Here is an 18,581-nt window from a genome sequence, read left to right on the forward strand (position 1 = left end):
GCAGTACTAAGGTTTTGTTTGTTTGAATAATGGTACATTTTCATATGCCACATGTGAAAATGAGCATTCTAAAATTCTTATTACTTGGTAGGCAGTTTTACAAACCTAACAAATAAATATTTGTTTCCTTAGTTCGCGTATGAAAATGTTTATATACGAAATCTAGTTATTTACAACTTAGTATTACTTTTGTGAATAAATATGGATAAAAAATCAAAATCTTTGATCGATTAACAATGTTATACAAGTTTTGTCATGTGTGCGGATTGCATCTAAATCAGTATAAATTGCAAAACAGCGTCATTAGTTGCGCAGTTGTGGCGAAGTCGTGCAAGCCACGCGTTAGTTGTTGATGGTGTAAATACACATGAGACACGCTGTATTATGGATACATATCTTTTACCTGTCGTATCCACGTATGAGGATTTTATACCCACAGGCAAACAATTTGTCGATAAGCAGGTTAAACCAGCTGCCAGAAGAAAGTTACCATTCATAGGCGTTTTGATTTTAACAATTTGCTAAGAGGTGCCTCAGTTTCTTATTGTATGTAAACTTGATAAAAATCATTTTGGTTTAGTTTGACCAATACTTAAACAAGAGTGCGTTTTTATAATTTATTTGTTTATTTACATTGTTAATCTATTTGTTTATTTTTTTGCCATTTATTAGATTTTGGTTAACAAATTTAGGATGGACAGTGTGAGTGACTTAACAGACACTTTGGGGTTACCTGAGAATTTCAAACTGAAGACTGGAACCAATGGCCACAGGTTCATTACAATACTTTTAAACTAAATCAAAACTTTTTAAAATTAAGACGCAAACCATTTTTTTAATCTTGCAGCATTTTATTTGAAACTAAAAAAAAAACTAAAGTTTTTTAGTTTATGTAAAGTACAAATAAACTACAAATCAGAATTTTTATACATCGAGGTATATGCACAAAACACACATTATTGATGCTTACCACACCGAACAGGAAATTGACTGTTAACTTAACACTATATAATATTTTAAACTGGTATCTCATGCTTATTTATCACTTTGCCTTATAATACAATAAACTAACATATTCCAAAAATAAGGAATTGGGAAAATTGCTACTTTTATAACAATAATGTTTTAGTAGTTGCAAGACCTGTTAATTATCCACATTCATAAGATTAGTATAGAAAACGCCACCATTTTATACCCAGGGGCATATCTGGGAATTTAAAAAGTGGGGGGTCCGCAAGTTTTTGCTTAGAAAATGGACGCGTATAAAATGTTGCATGCTTGATAAAAACATATCCTGACTGACATAAGTAGTAACGCACATATTAACTCTAAGATTGGTTTCAAACTACATTATTATGACTGAAACTGGTGTCTCATGAAACTGGTGTCTCAAAATCAATTGAATTTTTTTTCATCTAATCAAATTTTTTTTAAATATATAATATTTACAGGAGGGGTGTGGACCCCCGTGACCCCCCCCCTTGTATACACCACAGTCTATAAAAAACACTTTTCTAAAACCTTTTTACATTGAATCTTAAAAAACAAATTGTTGGTTTGCCAGTTGTAATGAACTCCTAATTAGATATTAAACCAACGTATTTTTACTACTCAGTCGAAGATTGAAGTTCCTGGTAACTGGGGGTTGCGGGTACTTTGGGTACAAGTTAGGGAAGGTCCTCCATACTCTGGGAGCGGATGTTACTCTTCTAGACATCCAACTTCCACAAAAGATCCAGGAATCTCTGGATGATCATCTTAAGTTTATCCGGGTTAGTGTTTGATTTATATCCATTGGATTATGGGCTATGAATTTAGATGTGTTATCATTAAAAAATGGTTTTAATTTAAGTGTGAATAGAATCTATATTATATTATAAGCCATAAATTATTTCTGCCACTGCTTATAAAACTTTTTCTGTGTGTCATTTTTAAGAATTACATACCTCTTTCAATCTCTGACAATTTGAAATTGAAACAATAACATTTTGTAGTGTTTGTTAAGCACTGTAATTAAACAAGCGGCCTTAAGTAAATTTATTTGTATTACGAGTGGAATTTGTACAGTCTAGGTCAAAATATAAAATGGCATATACACATATACACACACATTTATTTATATATAGCCTATAGAATACTTTACAACAACAAAAAATGAAGAATATTTAATATTTTTATTTTAGGTTTTACCCTAAATTTCAATGCATTCAGCAGTTCGCGTTTTATTGGTTCCATTGATTGTATTTAAATGAATTTGACATTGAATTACTGCCTTTGTAATGTAATACAGTGTTTTGGTTTAATACTAATGACTTGGGATGCACATTACAGAATAATTAGGTATTCTAGGATATCCTAGAATACTTTATTTTTAGAATCTAGAATTTCGAATCTTTTTATATTCAGAGGAAAAAATAATTTTACCCACATAAGTCAGTTTATTGACTGTTTCACAGTAGCCTTGTTGGATCATGAGCTGTAAAATGATAAAAAATTGTACTAATGGGTAGTTTTTGCGTCTAAAACGTATAGCAGGTTATAAAAAGGCGTTGCAAAACGTTTACTCTCGAAAGTCCCACAAACACAAAAATATTTTTTTTCAAAATTTTTAAGTTTCAAAAATTGTTAATATAGTTTCTGAGATGACGTATGATGACGTCATTAAACAGAATACCGAATCCCGTAATTAGATTCGAATACGAAAGGATTCGAATTTCATGGATTCGAAATTCTGTAATGTGCATCCCTACCAGTGACCTTCAATAGCTAAACAGCATGACAACAAATGTCAAAAACTTAACTCATGTGTAAAATATAATAGCGATTCATTTTAATTTGAATAATTACGGTCTGGGTTATGATTCATAAGATGAGTGTATGGTTTATGTAAAGATTACATTCATTTAATTATTGCTAAAGTTTTGTTTTAATTTAATGTTGTTAATATAAATATCACTTTTAGATTCACATAATTGATGAAAAATAATGTTTGAATTCAAAAAAACACGGCTATGTTATTAAATTAACATTTTTCAACTACCTTGTTGCTATTACACATTTTACAGCGAAATTAAAATTTCATTTTTTTAAAATTGTATTTATATATATATATATATTCATTCGTTGTATTCTGCTATCTTTTAACTTAAGTATTCTATCTTTTATAATATTTTTTTCTCTTTTTTAAGTAATGTAAATTTTAAATTTTTTTTTCAAATTTCTTAAATAGCGACTAGTAAAAACACAAAAACTGCAAATCTAATTATTTTTTCAAATACCAGAAGGCAGAAGCTTATTTTTTATGATTCTTTTTATTTTTTTAAAGCCAAGATTATCTTATAAGCAATCTGTGTTAACACTTGTACATGCTAACGTATTTGATTGATTGGCATCTAGGGTGATATTAGAGATTACGATTCTGTCCTGAAGAGCTCTGCTGGTATGGATTGTGTTTACCACATCGCTTCATTTGGAATGAGTGGCAAAGATCAGGTTCGGACTTGATTCTAGTTTATTTTGCATGCGTTTGTAATTTTTGATAATTTGCCTAATGCTAATCATTTGAAAAGTAGTGAAGTAATTCGACTAATTCTGAAGCAGTGGTTCTTAAAGTATGGTATTGTCACGTATTTGTCTCTGAAGCGGTTGAAAAAGAACCACGTTTTAATTTTACGACAGCTCGTGCACATAAATCTCTGGTGAAAAAAATTCTAAAAAAAAAATTTTGAGTTTTTTTTAATTTTGAGAACCACTGCTGTAAATGCAATTAATTAAAAAAGTAATCTAATTGAAATGTTTTAGTTGTATAAAGATCTTACAGAAGCCATCAATGTTGACGGGACAAGGAATGTTATAAAAGGTTATACAGCTTTGTTAAATCCTGCACAAATCATGCTCATTTAACCCATTTATATCCTTTAAAGCCTAAGGTGTTTTGCTTTAGGTGGTGGCAATGCACTTATATCAACACATACACAAATATCTCTATTTTTAATACATTGAATGAAATTTGCCTTGATTTTTCTTCCTTTTTATTTCCGTTTCTCCGCTAGCTTTTTACTTTAAATTGCATGTCGTAATTGTCGGTGTTCCAATAAAATCATTTTATATATCTATGAATGCACCATTCTAACACAGCATGCCTTAGCTTAACGTTTGTTTTGTAAATAATGGTGTGTTAGAATACACTTTTGTACAATAACATCGCTTAAATGTAAACTATCATTCAACTGACAATATGCGAAGTTCCCACAGAGGCATAGCTCCAGTTTCATTGTAAACTTTAGTCATAGGCTAAAGACTTAATATAAATAATAAACCAACTTCTGTCTATTGTCCCAATGGCTAACAGTAGCAAATGGTAACCTCTTAAACAACAAGTACATAAAAATCAATTTATAACACGCTTTTCATTACAGCAAAATATAACTTAAAACACAAAGTCTTTCATGTGTTTAGTGGTGCCAGTTATGAAAATATAGAAAAGTATAAATAAATTGTCTGAATTTTAAATCTTAGATAAAACAGAACATGATAACAAAATGTACCATATTTATTTTTTTCTAAATGTTGTATTTATTATTAAACAGCTTGTCAAATGAATAATGTACAGAGATTAATTTATACAAGCTCGTATAATGTTGTATTGGAAGGAAACCCAATTATAGGAGGAGATGAAACTCTTTCTTATGCTGATCCGAATAAGGTATGGACAGTTTATAATAAACTTAATTTTACAGACAGTCTGTTACATAGCTGTTTTTAATTTTGCTTCACTAAACATTTTTTTGTTTTAGAGCAAATAAATGTTTTGTACAAATTTTGTAACAGTTTTTAAAATTGCTGTAATTTTTTCTCTTTATAGATTGTGGATTATTACTCAAAATCCAAACTCAAAGCAGACAAATTAATCTTGGAAGCAAACAACACCGAACTAAACGGTAAAAATCTTTAACGTACTAAGAAAATTTCAATTGTTTGTGGCAAAGCCGACTTAAAAACATAAATAATGCATATGTAGTTTGAATATTCATATTTTAAATATAGATTGCTTTTTAGCTGCACAGTTTTCAAATTTGAAATCTATTCTCGTTCTTAGTAGGAATTCAAGTCTGAAGTGTGAATTTTAAAGTGGAAAATGCATATTTGTGTAAAAAATCATTGTAGGCCTAAAAATATACATATTACCTAAAATTGAAACAAAATTTTACAAAAAATATATATATATATATATGTTACTTAAACTTAAAAAAAAACAAACATTTTTCTGTGAATAATTTATACAAGTTACAGATGGCAGGCAATTAAAGACATGTTGTCTAAGACCGGCTGGTATATATGGACCAGGAGAACGAAGACATATGCAGCGTATAGCAGTAAGTTTTTAATTGTTTGCTGCATGAAGGATTGTCAATTAATTATTGTCACCAAATGATATAGTAGGGTGGGGGGAAATGGGACTTTTTTTCATTTTATTTTCTCGTCACATTTGGTAGTAAACAAAGAAAATTTGAAGAAATATACAACCGTATCTTCATGACTTCAATAGACCGCTGTTAATTGTTTAAAACATGCTCAGGATATTTGGATATTCTGTGCTAACGGTGTCTCATCTTCCCCAACCTCACAATACTGAATATGCAGCCTACAAAAATGCAGTAAAAGACTGATAATTTTTTTATTTCAACAATAGACATTGATATCTGGTATTCTGGTTATTTGCAAAACATATATATATCTGGTACATTGTTAGTTGGTCTTAATTTTTTTGGTGCTTAGTTGGTAGCCTTTGGTGTGTTTTGTTAATATGCAATGAGAATCATGGAACAATAACAGTGCTCTTTCAAAGCCAGATTCACAGAACATATCACAGATGTTTTGTATTTGACAACTGTCAACATTATTACGACATTTCCTATTTATCATTGTTGTTCATTGCCATTCAACAAACTGAATAACCACATTATAAAACTGAATGACCATTTAACAAGGCTCTTTTGGCCAATTTATTTCACATGCCCAACTTGGAAATGGTTTTTGGTTATTAGCCAGATGTGGCTACCTGAAAATGGCGTTAAAAGATCAGCCCCCAAAATAAACTTGTCAGAAGAGCTACATTGTACTTATAATATTAAAAAAACATTGATATAGCAAAAAAATATTTTTTTACCAGTAAAGCTAATTAATAAGACAGTTTTAATGGAGTTACATGTTTGGTTATAAAATTGTATATCTGTATTATATAGATAGTTTCTCCATATATATACTGTATTATGTATGATAATCCCATTTTTTACCCCTAAAAAGTTTAAAAAATGTATTTATGTATTATACAGATATTTTTTCCATATATACTGTATTATGTATTTACCTAAAAAATAAAATTTACTTTAAAAAAAAAATAAATTTATTTTGTATTATATATACAGTTTTTTTACTATGTAAGATAAATCCCTTTTTCTTTTAACACATTACTTCACCTTTCACCTTGAAAAGAACAATTACTTAATTGCCACCTAGCTTAATGGGATTAATGAATTAAATCACAGAAGTTTATCGACTGGGGGATAATTATTCTTCGTATTGGAGACGCTGTAGTGGATTGGACTCATGTAAACAATCTCATACAAGCTCATTTACTCGCAATACCAGGACTGAGTAAAACAAGCGACTATGTTGCTGTAAGTACAATTAACACTAATTGCTTTGTGGTTTGTTCCCACAGAATTATCATTGTGTATTGTAAGTATGGTTTTGTATTAGCTGAGTATGAATTCCAGTGTTTCCAGTTAAAATGTTTTTTTGAATATATAAGTCAGTGTTGCAGAACAATTTTTATGTTAAAATCGTTTGGTAGAAATTAAAAATATTGATTTTTTTGCGCGCATCACTGCCAGTATTTTGTTTAGGTCCTTAATGGCGTAACTAATTATTACCAAACAGTTCTTGTAGTACTTAATCCTATCTATTACTAAAGATGGTTAGAGTTAATTAATCAAATTGTTATCCTTCATATAGTATTTCCTGATCGTGTTTTTCAACCACGCTGTTTAATCAAAATTGTACGGTAATATAATTTCTTGAATTTTCTTTGTTTACTTCCAAAAGAGAAAACAAAATAAAAAATCCTTCCCCAACCTATTATATATAGAAAGATGGGACACGTTTTCATTTTATCTTCTCGTTCCATTCGGTAATAAACAAAGAACGTTCAAAGAAATATGACATCGTATCCTCACGACTCCTATGCACGGTTGTTAATTGTTCAATAAAACACGATCTAGATGTTTGGTCTATACTAATCGTTAGTGCATGTAACTTGAAATATACATGACAATGATGCCATTTCAGTGTTTCTACCTCACAATTTGGGCAGATTGTTTCACAGAAATAACCAAACAAACTCAATTTCACCTCACAAGCTACTTATTAGTTATTACGTCTTATATTTCATAAAACTTTAACAAAGTTTTAAGTTTACAGCACTTTACATCAAAGATTTCTTAAACTATGTTTCATAAAATTAGAGTGCAGAACTTTAAATAATTATTAATTAAAGGATTTTATGAAACAGTTTTGTCATTTGTTAAGTAAAATTATTAAAGATAAAAATTGATTTTAATGCCCATTGAAATTGAAGGAACATAATTGTACTTGTGAACATAAAAATATTTTTTTATGTTTTTTAACTTAACAATTTCTCCAGAAGCCGATTATATACTGATGATTCACAGTAGAAAAGTGATACCAAATATCATATGTGACTCAAAATTGTTACCCACCGACTCATAACTGTATTGTAAAAAAGCCATTCTACTGTTTAAATATCTTGCTTTATAAAAATCTGAAAAAAGTCACTAAATTATAATATTCTTGATATTCAGGCTGGAAAAGCTTACTTTATATCCGACAACCGTCCTCTGCGAGTGTTTGAATTCCTACGACCATTGGTGCGTATTATAGTCTACGTTCACATATCATAATGTAAAATATCTTCATAAGCAACAAACAACCTATGCAGACTTTCTACACCGCATTAATCAGTAAATATAAAAATTTTTTAAGTCATAAGATTTTCTGTTACAATTCATAGGTTTTTTTTTACAAAATTAATTTTTTTTACAAGTTTAAGATTTCTTATTAAAAGTCATAAAATTTTTTATTCAAGTCATTAAAAATTTTTAATTATAAATCATAGGATTTTTTATAAGTGTGTGCGTCTAACTATCCTTGCCTCCCCTGAATTTTAAAACTTTGGTGCCTATATATATAAAAGACTAGTGCTACATTAGATAAAGTATATTGTTATATTGATTTTGTTAGTTTTTAATAATAATATACATCAATAAAATGTCGAGTAATTTTCCAGTTCAATAGAAAATCGTCTATCTAGCATAAACTTGGATTAGTTGTATCGTGTTTATTGATTTTGTATTGGTTATATGCTGCTTTGACTAAAATTTTATTCGTTAGTACACTAAAATAACCTTGAATTAGTTGCATTAGATTTTATATGTTAGTTACTACACATAGGTTTAGGAAGCCAATAAAAGGTGTAGCGACTACGCGTATTTTCTTCCAACTAAATGTTAATATGTTTTTAACTGTAGAGTGTATATATCCTGTCTTTTCGTTTAAAATAATTCAAAATCTTCGCTAGCAATCGAAGAGACAAATAAGGTTATTATTATTATGTTTTTATTATTAAAACCTGTTTTATGTAAAATGAAATTGTGTCATGTTTGATTTTTGCATTTAATTACAAATATCTTTTGTTACACTTTAGTTAAAAAAAATTCACATTCTCACTTACAAATTATTTTGTCACACAGTCAAAAAAGTACAATTTGTGATAAATTCCCTTGTTATATTTCAGTTCAATGGTTTAGGACAAGAAGTTCCCCAATACAAGTGTCCTTACACCATCGTATACATACTTGGTAAGTGGACTCTCCACAATCTATTCATACAATTTTACACAAAGTGCATTGAGTGTATTGTATGGAACATACTATGTCTCATTTTTTAGCTCCATGAAAATTGTGCCAAATTTTGAAATAAATTAAGAAACTATCCCCATTTTATCAGTATAGTGTTTGATACTGGTGCTTGTTTGGACTTTAAATAAATTATTTAAAACATGTGTTTAACACAGGTAAGATTTGAACTCTTTAAACTTTAATTTAAAGTATAACAAAATGCTGTACCACGGCAAATTAAAGTTGTGGGCTAACAAAGACTTGTTTTATATTTAAGTTAAAAAATCATAGCATTAACCACACTCATGTTGTGAGTTTTATTAAATCATCTGATTTTTAACACCATTTCAAATCAACACAAAACTTTACTCGTTAGCTTATAAAGTTTGTTACGTGCAATCTACCCAGCTATTGAGATATTTATATAGTAGGGTGGGGGAAGATGGGACATCTTTTCAATCTATTTTATCGTCCCACTTGGTAGTAAACAAAGAACATTCAAAGAAATATAAAACCGTATCTTCACGACTCCCATAGACCGTTGTTAATTGTTTAAAACTCAATCAGGGTGTTTGGATATGATGTGCTAAAGGTGTCCCATCTTCCCCCACTCTGCTATAAAAAAATAACAACCCTGTAACATACATGAACTATTTCCTATAGGCAGCCATAAATTTCCACTTGACATTTTTTGTTTCAAAAATGTCTAGTTTGTTTCCCTTGTGTTACTTTCTCATTACTTTAACATCCTGTCTGTTATATTGGAAACAAAATTTTAAATTTAGAAGGATATGATAGTCCAGCTCTAATGGGTGGTTAGTTGGTAATAATGAAAAATATTCCAAAGACAATAGAGAACGACTGTAACAAATAGGCATATTTTACGCAACAATTTAATCATAGTTTGAGTAGAAGAATTTAACTGTATCATTCACAACTCATCATTAAGTTAAAACGCTCCTGACTGTACATTTTGAGATTCAATCATGTTTTGCAGTTTTTTGGGGGGGGGGAATGTTTATTTAGTTATTATCGTCACAAAATACCATGACTTTGATCTGAGGATATTACAGGAACTCGGAAAATTATCATAAAAAAATGCAAAATACCGTAAATTATAAAATAAAACATACAGGCTGTTTTTATTTTTTTTAAATACCAACAGTATTGTAGGAAAAAAAATTAGGTGAAAAATTAATCAGACTTTAAATAGAATAATTTAACTGTATCACATTTCATCATTTAGTTAAAACAGTCCTGACTGTACATTTTGTGATTCAATCATGTTTTGCAGTTTTTTTTGGTCAATTATTTATTTAGTTGTGTATTAGTCCCTTGGTGGTTTGATTTAGATTATATATAGTGTGTCCAAAATATTTGACATTTTTTTCTTTCTTTAAATTTTTTTTTGTTTTTACCAAAGTATATTATATTAACATTTATATTGACTTTTGTTAATTTAATATAACATGGAAACCTTATAATTTAAAAAAACTTATTAACTTTAAAAGTTGTTTTTTTGAATTTTATTTATTCAATAGCCTACCTTCTGAAACAGTTTTTAAACAATTTCATCTCACAGTTAAAACCTAATGTATAAATGAAACATTAAAATATGTAATGTATGGTAGGGTGGGGGAAGATGGGACACCTTTAGCACATCCAAATATCCTGTTTGTGTTTCAAACAATTAACAATGGTGTATGGGAGTCGCACGGATATGGATTTATAATTCTTTGAATGTATTTTGTTTACTTCCAAATGAGAAGAGACAATGGGACAAATATGTGTCCCATCTTCCCCCAACCTACTGTATTACTTATATTGGTAACGCACCCTAGAGACAAGGTCTTTATTTTTTTACAGCCATCTTAATGGAGATGCTTCATTATATCTTGAAACCAGTGATTGTTATTGAACCTCTTCTTACAAGAAATGAAGTAAGTGCTATGTGTATTAGAAGTATAGGGTGGGGGAAGTTGGGACATCTTTGGCACATAATATCCAAATATCCTGAACATGTTTTAAATGATTAAAAACAGTGTATGAGAGTCGTGAGGTTATGGTTTCATATTTCTTTGAGTTTTCTTTATTTACTGCTAAATAGGACGAGGAAAATAGAATGAAAAGGTGTCCCGTCTTCTCCCACCCTACTATATTAACAGTTTCAAATATGCTATTCCGCCGTTAAACTCGATATATTTTCCAAGAACTAATAATCTGGTAAAAAAATAAAGGTCGTTTTTATTAAAACCAATGTTTTGTTTAGCATGCGGCAAGATTTCGCCAGGGTAATGCTACAATAAATCCCATATCCTGTTTTAAAAAAGACTTATTGTAAGATATGGGTCTCCATTTTCAGTTATTTTTTTGTTCTGTTTATAATATGGTGTAATATCTAACCTATGAAAAAAATTGCCTAATTGTTTTTTCTTTGGTCACATTTTATGATTCGAAAATATATTTTTAGAAATCTTTCAAATTTTACCAACAGTTTGTGACTTTATATTAGTTGGCATTAAACTGTCAAGTTGATTACTTTTTTAGAAAATCCCACAAGTTTTTACTTGCAATTAATGCCTTCAAATTAGTAGCTTAAATTTTTGGAAACCCTCCAAATTTTTGAAAGTTTTAGAAATGTTCCAAATTTTTACTTACAATTTGTGACTTTAAATTTTCAAATAAATTGTTTTCTAAATATACAAACTTAGATAATGAAGATGGGAATTGACCACCATCATAAGATGGACCAAGCCATCAATGATCTTGGATACAAACCCATGTTTTACGACTTTGCTGACACAGTAGCTTTGTATTTAAAGGAAAGAGGTTCAGGTAAATGATATATATAGTACGGTGGGCGGGTGGGGTAAGATGGAACGCCTATTTCTTCTTTTTTATCGTCCCATTTGGTAGCAAACAAGAACATTCAAAAAATTATAAACTATAGTACGGTGGGGTAAGATGGGACGCCTATTTCTTCTATTTTCTCGTCCCATTTGGTAGCAAACAAGAACATTCAAAAAAATTATAAAGCTGTATCCTTATGACTTCCCTAGATCATTGTTAATTGTTCAAAACACGATCAGGATATTTGGATATTATGTGCTAAAGGTGTCCCCTTTAACCCCGCCGTACCATATACAAGTACATACAGCAACTGTTAAAAAATAACACAGATAATTTTTGGTGCTGCAACATTTTTAAATACATACTATAGGCCTATTCACTAAATTGTCATGTTCAAATTTCTTTGTTAAGTCTGAATGCGATTGTTAGGATAAAAAGCCACCATAATCCTTTAAGAAAAAATGATGTTTATTAAATATTATAATCCTAACCAAGGGCGTTGCTTTGTTAGATAACAATGCCATTGTAAACTATTGTGATGTCATTATCACCAGAATTAGATGAATAAGCAAAATATTTGTATCACGAAAATATGAATATTTAATGTGTATAGCAATAAATTTTTCATATTTTTGAAAGTTTTACTTTTTAATTACAATTTATGGGCCTTAAGTATGGATCCCTTATGCGAGACCCATAAATTAATTATAAACATTATCTAGATTTGAGCTTGCTGCTAGCCCAAATTTTAATGTTTTTTATTTTTATTTATTGGTGGCAAAATTTTGCATAATACTGTAGCAATATCAAGTTACCTTATAAAGTATCACTGCTGGGGTAATACTGTTTTCATGGGATAGTAATAATTGATAATAATAACTTTTGCTCTATTGCAAGACTGTATGCTACTGCCGTCCTTTCAATATTTCGTTTACCTTTTTCTTGTTTTTATTTACAGTAGGGTGGGGGAAGACGGGACACCTTTTATCTCAATTTTTTCGTCCCGTTTAGTAGTAAACAATGAACATTAAAGAAATTATAAAACTATATGCCTATGACTCCCATTAACTGTTAGTAATTGTTTAAAACACGATCAGGATATTTAGATATTATGTGCTAAAGGTGCCCCATCTTCCCCCAACCTACTATATTAAAAAAATAGCAAATAAAAAAACGAATAAAGAGGTTTCTGCTGTATTATAGGGACAATGTGTTATGAAAGGAAAACAATAGTAACATATAGTAGGGTGGGGGAAGATGGGACACCTTTAGCACATAATATCTAAATATCCGGATTGTGTTTTAAACAATTAACAACGGTGTATGGAAGTCGTAGGGATACGGTTTTGTAGTTCTTTGAATGTTTCGTGTTTTCTACCAAATGGGACAAGAAAATAGAACGAATAGGTGTCCCATCTTCCCCCACCCTACTATACTAAAGTATGGGTAATAGTAACGTGCAAAATTCATCCTTAAAAAAATAATTAGTTTTGCTCTTACAGAGATATCAATTTTTAATTAAATTCTGTTACATGTATTGGTAATAAGAAGCAAAATACATGCAAAAACACTGTAGGCTTGAGAGTTTAAGCTTCAATGTTACAAAGGTGTAAAACATAATATATTAAATTGTCAAAGTGGTCTTTGGAAAATATTGTGTTAGATATATAGGTATAAAAACTGGATACAATTTGACAAAAACACAAGGTATTAATAATTAATGTACCAAATTGTTTAACGAAAATTCTACCAACACCTTTGCCATTTTTGGCGGTTTAAATTAAACTGAATCGTTTTAAACGTCACTCGATATGAAAGAACGCAAAAGTAAAAAGTTTTTTTTTAATATCAGTTCATTTTTTTGCTAAAACCTGGTTTGGTTAAACAAATTTTGAAACTGAAGTTTGTTTATATCACTAGTATGTAACATAAACATACCAAGGGGTAGTTTACCTGAAGCAATGACTAATGCTAGTGTTTATCTGATAAAATGCAGGAAATGATATATAAATTTACACCATGTATACCATTGTGAAAATTTGCAATAGACACAGAAATATATTAAAGTTAGGAAATTACACATTAAATAAATAAAGTAAGTACACTGGTTATGGAACAATTAAAGTGTATCAATGTAAAAATACCATTCCAACTTTATTTGCAGATATTTGTCCAAATTTTTTAATTAACCAAATAATGTTGTAACTGTATGGTTGCAATTTCATTTAATCTTTAAACAAGTCTTTACATAACATATATTTCACTGACCAATTAAATTGCTAGCAGTTACTGGGCACAATATATTTTACATAAAAACCTAAAAATCTTGTGGACTATTTTATAAATCAAAGTTTTGTCTGCTGTAAACAGACCTAATTAGTTTAAATCTACAAAAAAATTAGGTAAATAAAAATTATATTCACACGCCTTACGGAAAAGCTTTTGAACCAATAAAATGCAAAACACTAGTGGGACGCAAAGTGGTATTAAAGCAACTGTAAACTTTTAAAAAAAAATTAACCACTCAGTGTTAATTGCTGTCTATTACATAAAAACAAGTAAATTATAAATGCGTACTTTTTTAGCTTTTAATGATATTTATGTGTATTGTCGGTAAAAAAAACATTGTGACGCACTTGTTTAAAAGTGTTTATTTTAGGATATGTGTATTAAGGGTATTTTTTTTATATTATTTATTTACTTTATTTTAGGATATTTGTATTATTGGTTGAAATTGTTGTGAATCACTGCTTGAAAGTTTTTATAATATTTCACTTTTAAACTCAATATTAACTTTTATTTTTTAGTTTCAGAAAAATCGAAAATCGCGTTCCACCCATTGTGGACGAGTGTCTTGTTCACAATTGTGACTGTGATTATAACAATTAGCCTCTGTCTGTAATAATTAGTACTTAAGATCTCCCCCTACCTCTATCACAATAGGGGATTTCCCATTTGAATGTTCCGATTAAGTTGCAAGTTTTTCAAAAAGTACTCTGTAATTTTAAACTTTTCTATAAATTATTTTGAAACAAATTATTTTTCGCAACAATTTTTACCGACAGCAAGATTGTGTTTTGTCGCAATCCTGTGTTTTGTCTTCTCATTATGATGTCACTATGACGGAGTGAGCGTTTACCTATTATGACGTCATATACCTGACTGAGCTGGCTATTAAAGATTGTATGCATTCAAATTTTTTTACGAAACTATTTCTTAGCACATTTTATTGAAATTATTTGCATGATAATACCTCCTTAATAACTGATAGAAAGTATGAAGTTATTTCAGGAGGTTATTTTAAAAATTTTCTAAACCACATTGCACGCCATTTAAATTATTACCCAGTTTTTACTTTTAAAACTTCTTGATAAGTTCTGATAATAAATACAGTACGGTGGGGAATGATGGGACACTTTTTCATTCTATTTTCTCGTTTCATTTGGTAGAAAACAAAGAACATTCAAAGAATTTTGAAACCGCATCCTCACGGCTCCTATATTGTTAATTGTTTAAAACTTGATCAGGATATTTGGACATTATGTGCTAAAAGTGTCCCATCTCCCCCTACAGTCCTATACATACCACATTCTGTACAAGAAGTTATTTATAAAGTCCAAAATTTCAAAATATTTTCAACTTACTGCAATACACATTCTTTCAAAACCTTTATTTATTTTTCATATCTGAACACTCCTGCGTATTAAATATAATTGCGTATGAATATGACCATTTACCTGTGAATCGTTTCGCAATATTTTTTACCATGGTTGTTGCTTCAATATGCTTATATTCCATACATTGTATTATTTACTTGTTGTTATGAAAACCTGAAGCACTTGTGATGTAATAATGCAGCTTATGACGGTCGAGCAACATAAATAAAATGAAGAATTTTTGAACCTGAGTAAATTTAACTTATTTATCCCAAAGTCCATAGAAATCTAGGGCAGTGCAGAGTCGTATAAACACCGAGTAGTCCAACTGCCGTCTATGTGTGTCCAAAATAGAGCAAAAGTGGTGATTTTGACAATGGGTTTAAACGAACTTGTTAAGTTTTGTTTGTGTTTTCCTATTGTGGAAAGGTGTAAAACAGCTTCTATTTACCTTACCAAACATTTTTTAGAAAAAATGTATAAATTTAGCCGCATTAAATGACTAAAATGTCGCAAATCAACCGCTTCTAATTCTAATTTTTGACTTTTTTTAACACAGAAAACAAATAACACATGTTTTTTACATTTTTCAACCTTTAAATTTGTTTTTAGGCCCAAGTTTTTCTGTAATTTACCGAAAAACATACATTTTCCCTATACCTACTGTGTTATTTTGGACCCAAATTGCCGTTCAATTTGTGTTTTACGTAACAATGGGTTGGACTACTCGGTATTTCTATGGCTCTGTTATAACACGGGTGGGTGTTCGATCCCACAGACCTTGTATTTGTTTAGAGCAGCGTTTCTTAAACTGGAGTAAATTCCTCGTATTTAAAGGGTAAATAAGCTACCAATCAAAATCCACATTAGTTGCCGGGACAGAAAATTTGTGAGTATTGTAGCCTAATATTCTACTTCAGATTAACTGCTAATTCTATCTGTCGCATTAAATATAAATGATGTAATTAGTTGTTTTTGATTTTAAATGAACGAGCGCTATATTATTTATTGGGGGTAAATCGGATAAGCATATTTGTTAAAAGGGTAAAACATAAAAAAAAGTTTGAGAACTGCTGGTTTAGAGGTTATCACATCGTATGCAACTTTGTAGGTTATTGATTTTGTTTGACGACCGATTTAAATCACCCAAGTGTGAATCTCCGGTTTGTAAACCTTCCGCTAGTGGGCACTACTGAGTTACACTTTTTTAAATAACTTGTACTTTTTCACTGTACGGTAATATAATTATAAAACTGTTTAATAAAAAGAAGCCAAGTAATTGTTTTATATTATTGCACTGTGTTCTAACATATATAGTGCTGCCTCATAATATCCCACATTAGAGCAGTGAGGATAAGGTAAAATCTTGTAAATATTGAATGAATGAATGAAATTTATTTCGTCTCTTCGGTCACGAAAACAAATATCAAGATATTCTTTGCTTGCTACTAAATCAATTAAAAAGAAAATAAGGGCTTTAACCATCTTACCCCAACCTACTATAAACATTTTTTTAGTATTTGCAACTTAGTATAATTTTACTGTATCTTCGGTCTAACAGCCATGGTTTTAAGTGCTGAATTATCTATGAATTGCGACCAAAAGGACAAATAAAAAATCGCGTAATGTTCGGTTTGTTGTTAATTCTCTTCTCTTTGTTGTATTAATTAATTTGATCTTCGCTGTTGTTATTAAAGTAATAAATAAAGTTTGTTTTGTCGTTAATGCCACACTAATTATAGTAGGATGGGGGAAGATGGGACACCTTTTCAATCTATTTTCTCCTCCAATGTGGTAGTAAGCAAACATTTTAACATTTTTTTATAAAACTTTATCCTCACGGCTCCCATAGACCGTTGTTAATTGTTTAAAACACGATCAGGATATTTAGTTATTATGTGTCAAAGGTGTCCCATCTTTCCCCACTCTACTATATGACAAACGCGCCATTTTTGGTACATGGCACTGTCAGGTCAGATGGGTACTATCTCCCGTCTTACACCACCCTACTACACGCTATGCTGATCGCTATTTCATACAGTCATACACCCTTTCCTTGTTCCGCTAGTGATGTCACAACTTCCTAATGTTTGTCAAACTTGACTCTATACACAAACTATAGGTGAAGACTGTGTTAGTTCTAACACGATATTTCATCTCACGACAAGTGTCGGGTTAAATGGGGAAATCTTGTTAAACAGCAGGCATGTACAAGGTCATGATTATGCTTGCTTACTGTGGTGCTTTCGGGGCACATACTAGTAAATTTAAATAAATAGTAGGGTGGGGGAAGAGGACAACTTTAACGCATATTATCCAAATATCCTGATCGTGTTTTAAACAATTAGCAAAGGTCTATTTTATGGTAGTCGTAAGTATGTGGTTTTATAACCCTTTGGATGTTCTTTATTTGCTACGAAATGTGATAAGAAAATTTTCGCTACGAAATGTGATAAGAAATAGAACGAAAAGGTGTCCCATCTCCCCCGACCCTACTATATTACCTAGGTTTTTTGTTAGTTATAGTGACTATAAAGATCGTTGTGGTAGCGTATACACGAAATCGAAAATATTGAAAGAAAACGACAAAGCGACAGTCGTTATAAAACACTATAGGGTCCAAAACAGAGGTACACGAAACGTGTTTATCTACAAAAATGCGTTTACTAAGCCGAAATTGCTTGGGTGACATTTTCGATTCGGAAAATTGATCACAACGTGTTTACAACTTCACGATTCGTTTTGTCTGAACTCGCAAACCCAACTTCCTATCAAACTGCGGTCACGTCACGTTTTAATGTGTTTTCTTACATAATCTCATGCGCATTAACGGATCATGAATTACGCAGTGTTTTTATCTTTCTTGGTAAAATGATTTGAATCATTATAGAAATTCATAACTACTGTGGAAATGCCGCAGTGTGCAAATGTCAAAACGGATTATGTTTGCATTCTGGCCCGTTTAAATCTTTGAATGCTTTTACTGATTTCTATAATTAAAAAGACAGAAGAACTAAATTAAACTGTCATTGCATATTTTGAAAAAACAACAACATTATACTGCATTTAGCTGTAATTTACGTTACCCACCAAAATA

General features: G+C 30.3%; 1 protein-coding gene across 2 annotated transcripts; it reads left to right on the plus strand.

Annotated features, from left to right (window-relative positions):
• The first annotated feature begins 617 nt into the window (after nt 1-617).
• On the plus strand, nt 618-15,740 carry LOC149728245 (short-chain dehydrogenase/reductase family 42E member 1-like). 2 transcript variants are annotated; one of them, XM_089888204.1, is made up of 13 exons: nt 618-773; nt 1,616-1,772; nt 3,397-3,492; nt 3,802-3,859; nt 4,590-4,705; nt 4,865-4,940; nt 5,293-5,375; nt 6,549-6,680; nt 7,884-7,949; nt 8,876-8,939; nt 10,845-10,918; nt 11,690-11,813; nt 14,636-15,740. In XM_089888204.1, the coding sequence occupies exons 1-13, from the start codon at nt 694-696 to the stop codon at nt 14,728-14,730; spliced, it is 1,221 nt and encodes a 406-aa protein (XP_089744330.1). In that variant the 5' UTR covers nt 618-693; the 3' UTR covers nt 14,731-15,740. The 2 variants fall into 2 exon arrangements, with proteins under 2 accessions (XP_089744330.1, XP_089744331.1); XM_089888205.1 differs by lacking the exon at nt 11,690-11,813.
• Nucleotides 15,741-18,581: the final 2,841 nt, after the last annotated feature.

This window comes from Ciona robusta, chromosome 11 (assembly GCF_009617815.1).
Source record: "Ciona robusta chromosome 11, ASM961781v2".
Taxonomy (NCBI): Eukaryota; Metazoa; Chordata; class Ascidiacea; order Phlebobranchia; family Cionidae; genus Ciona; species Ciona robusta.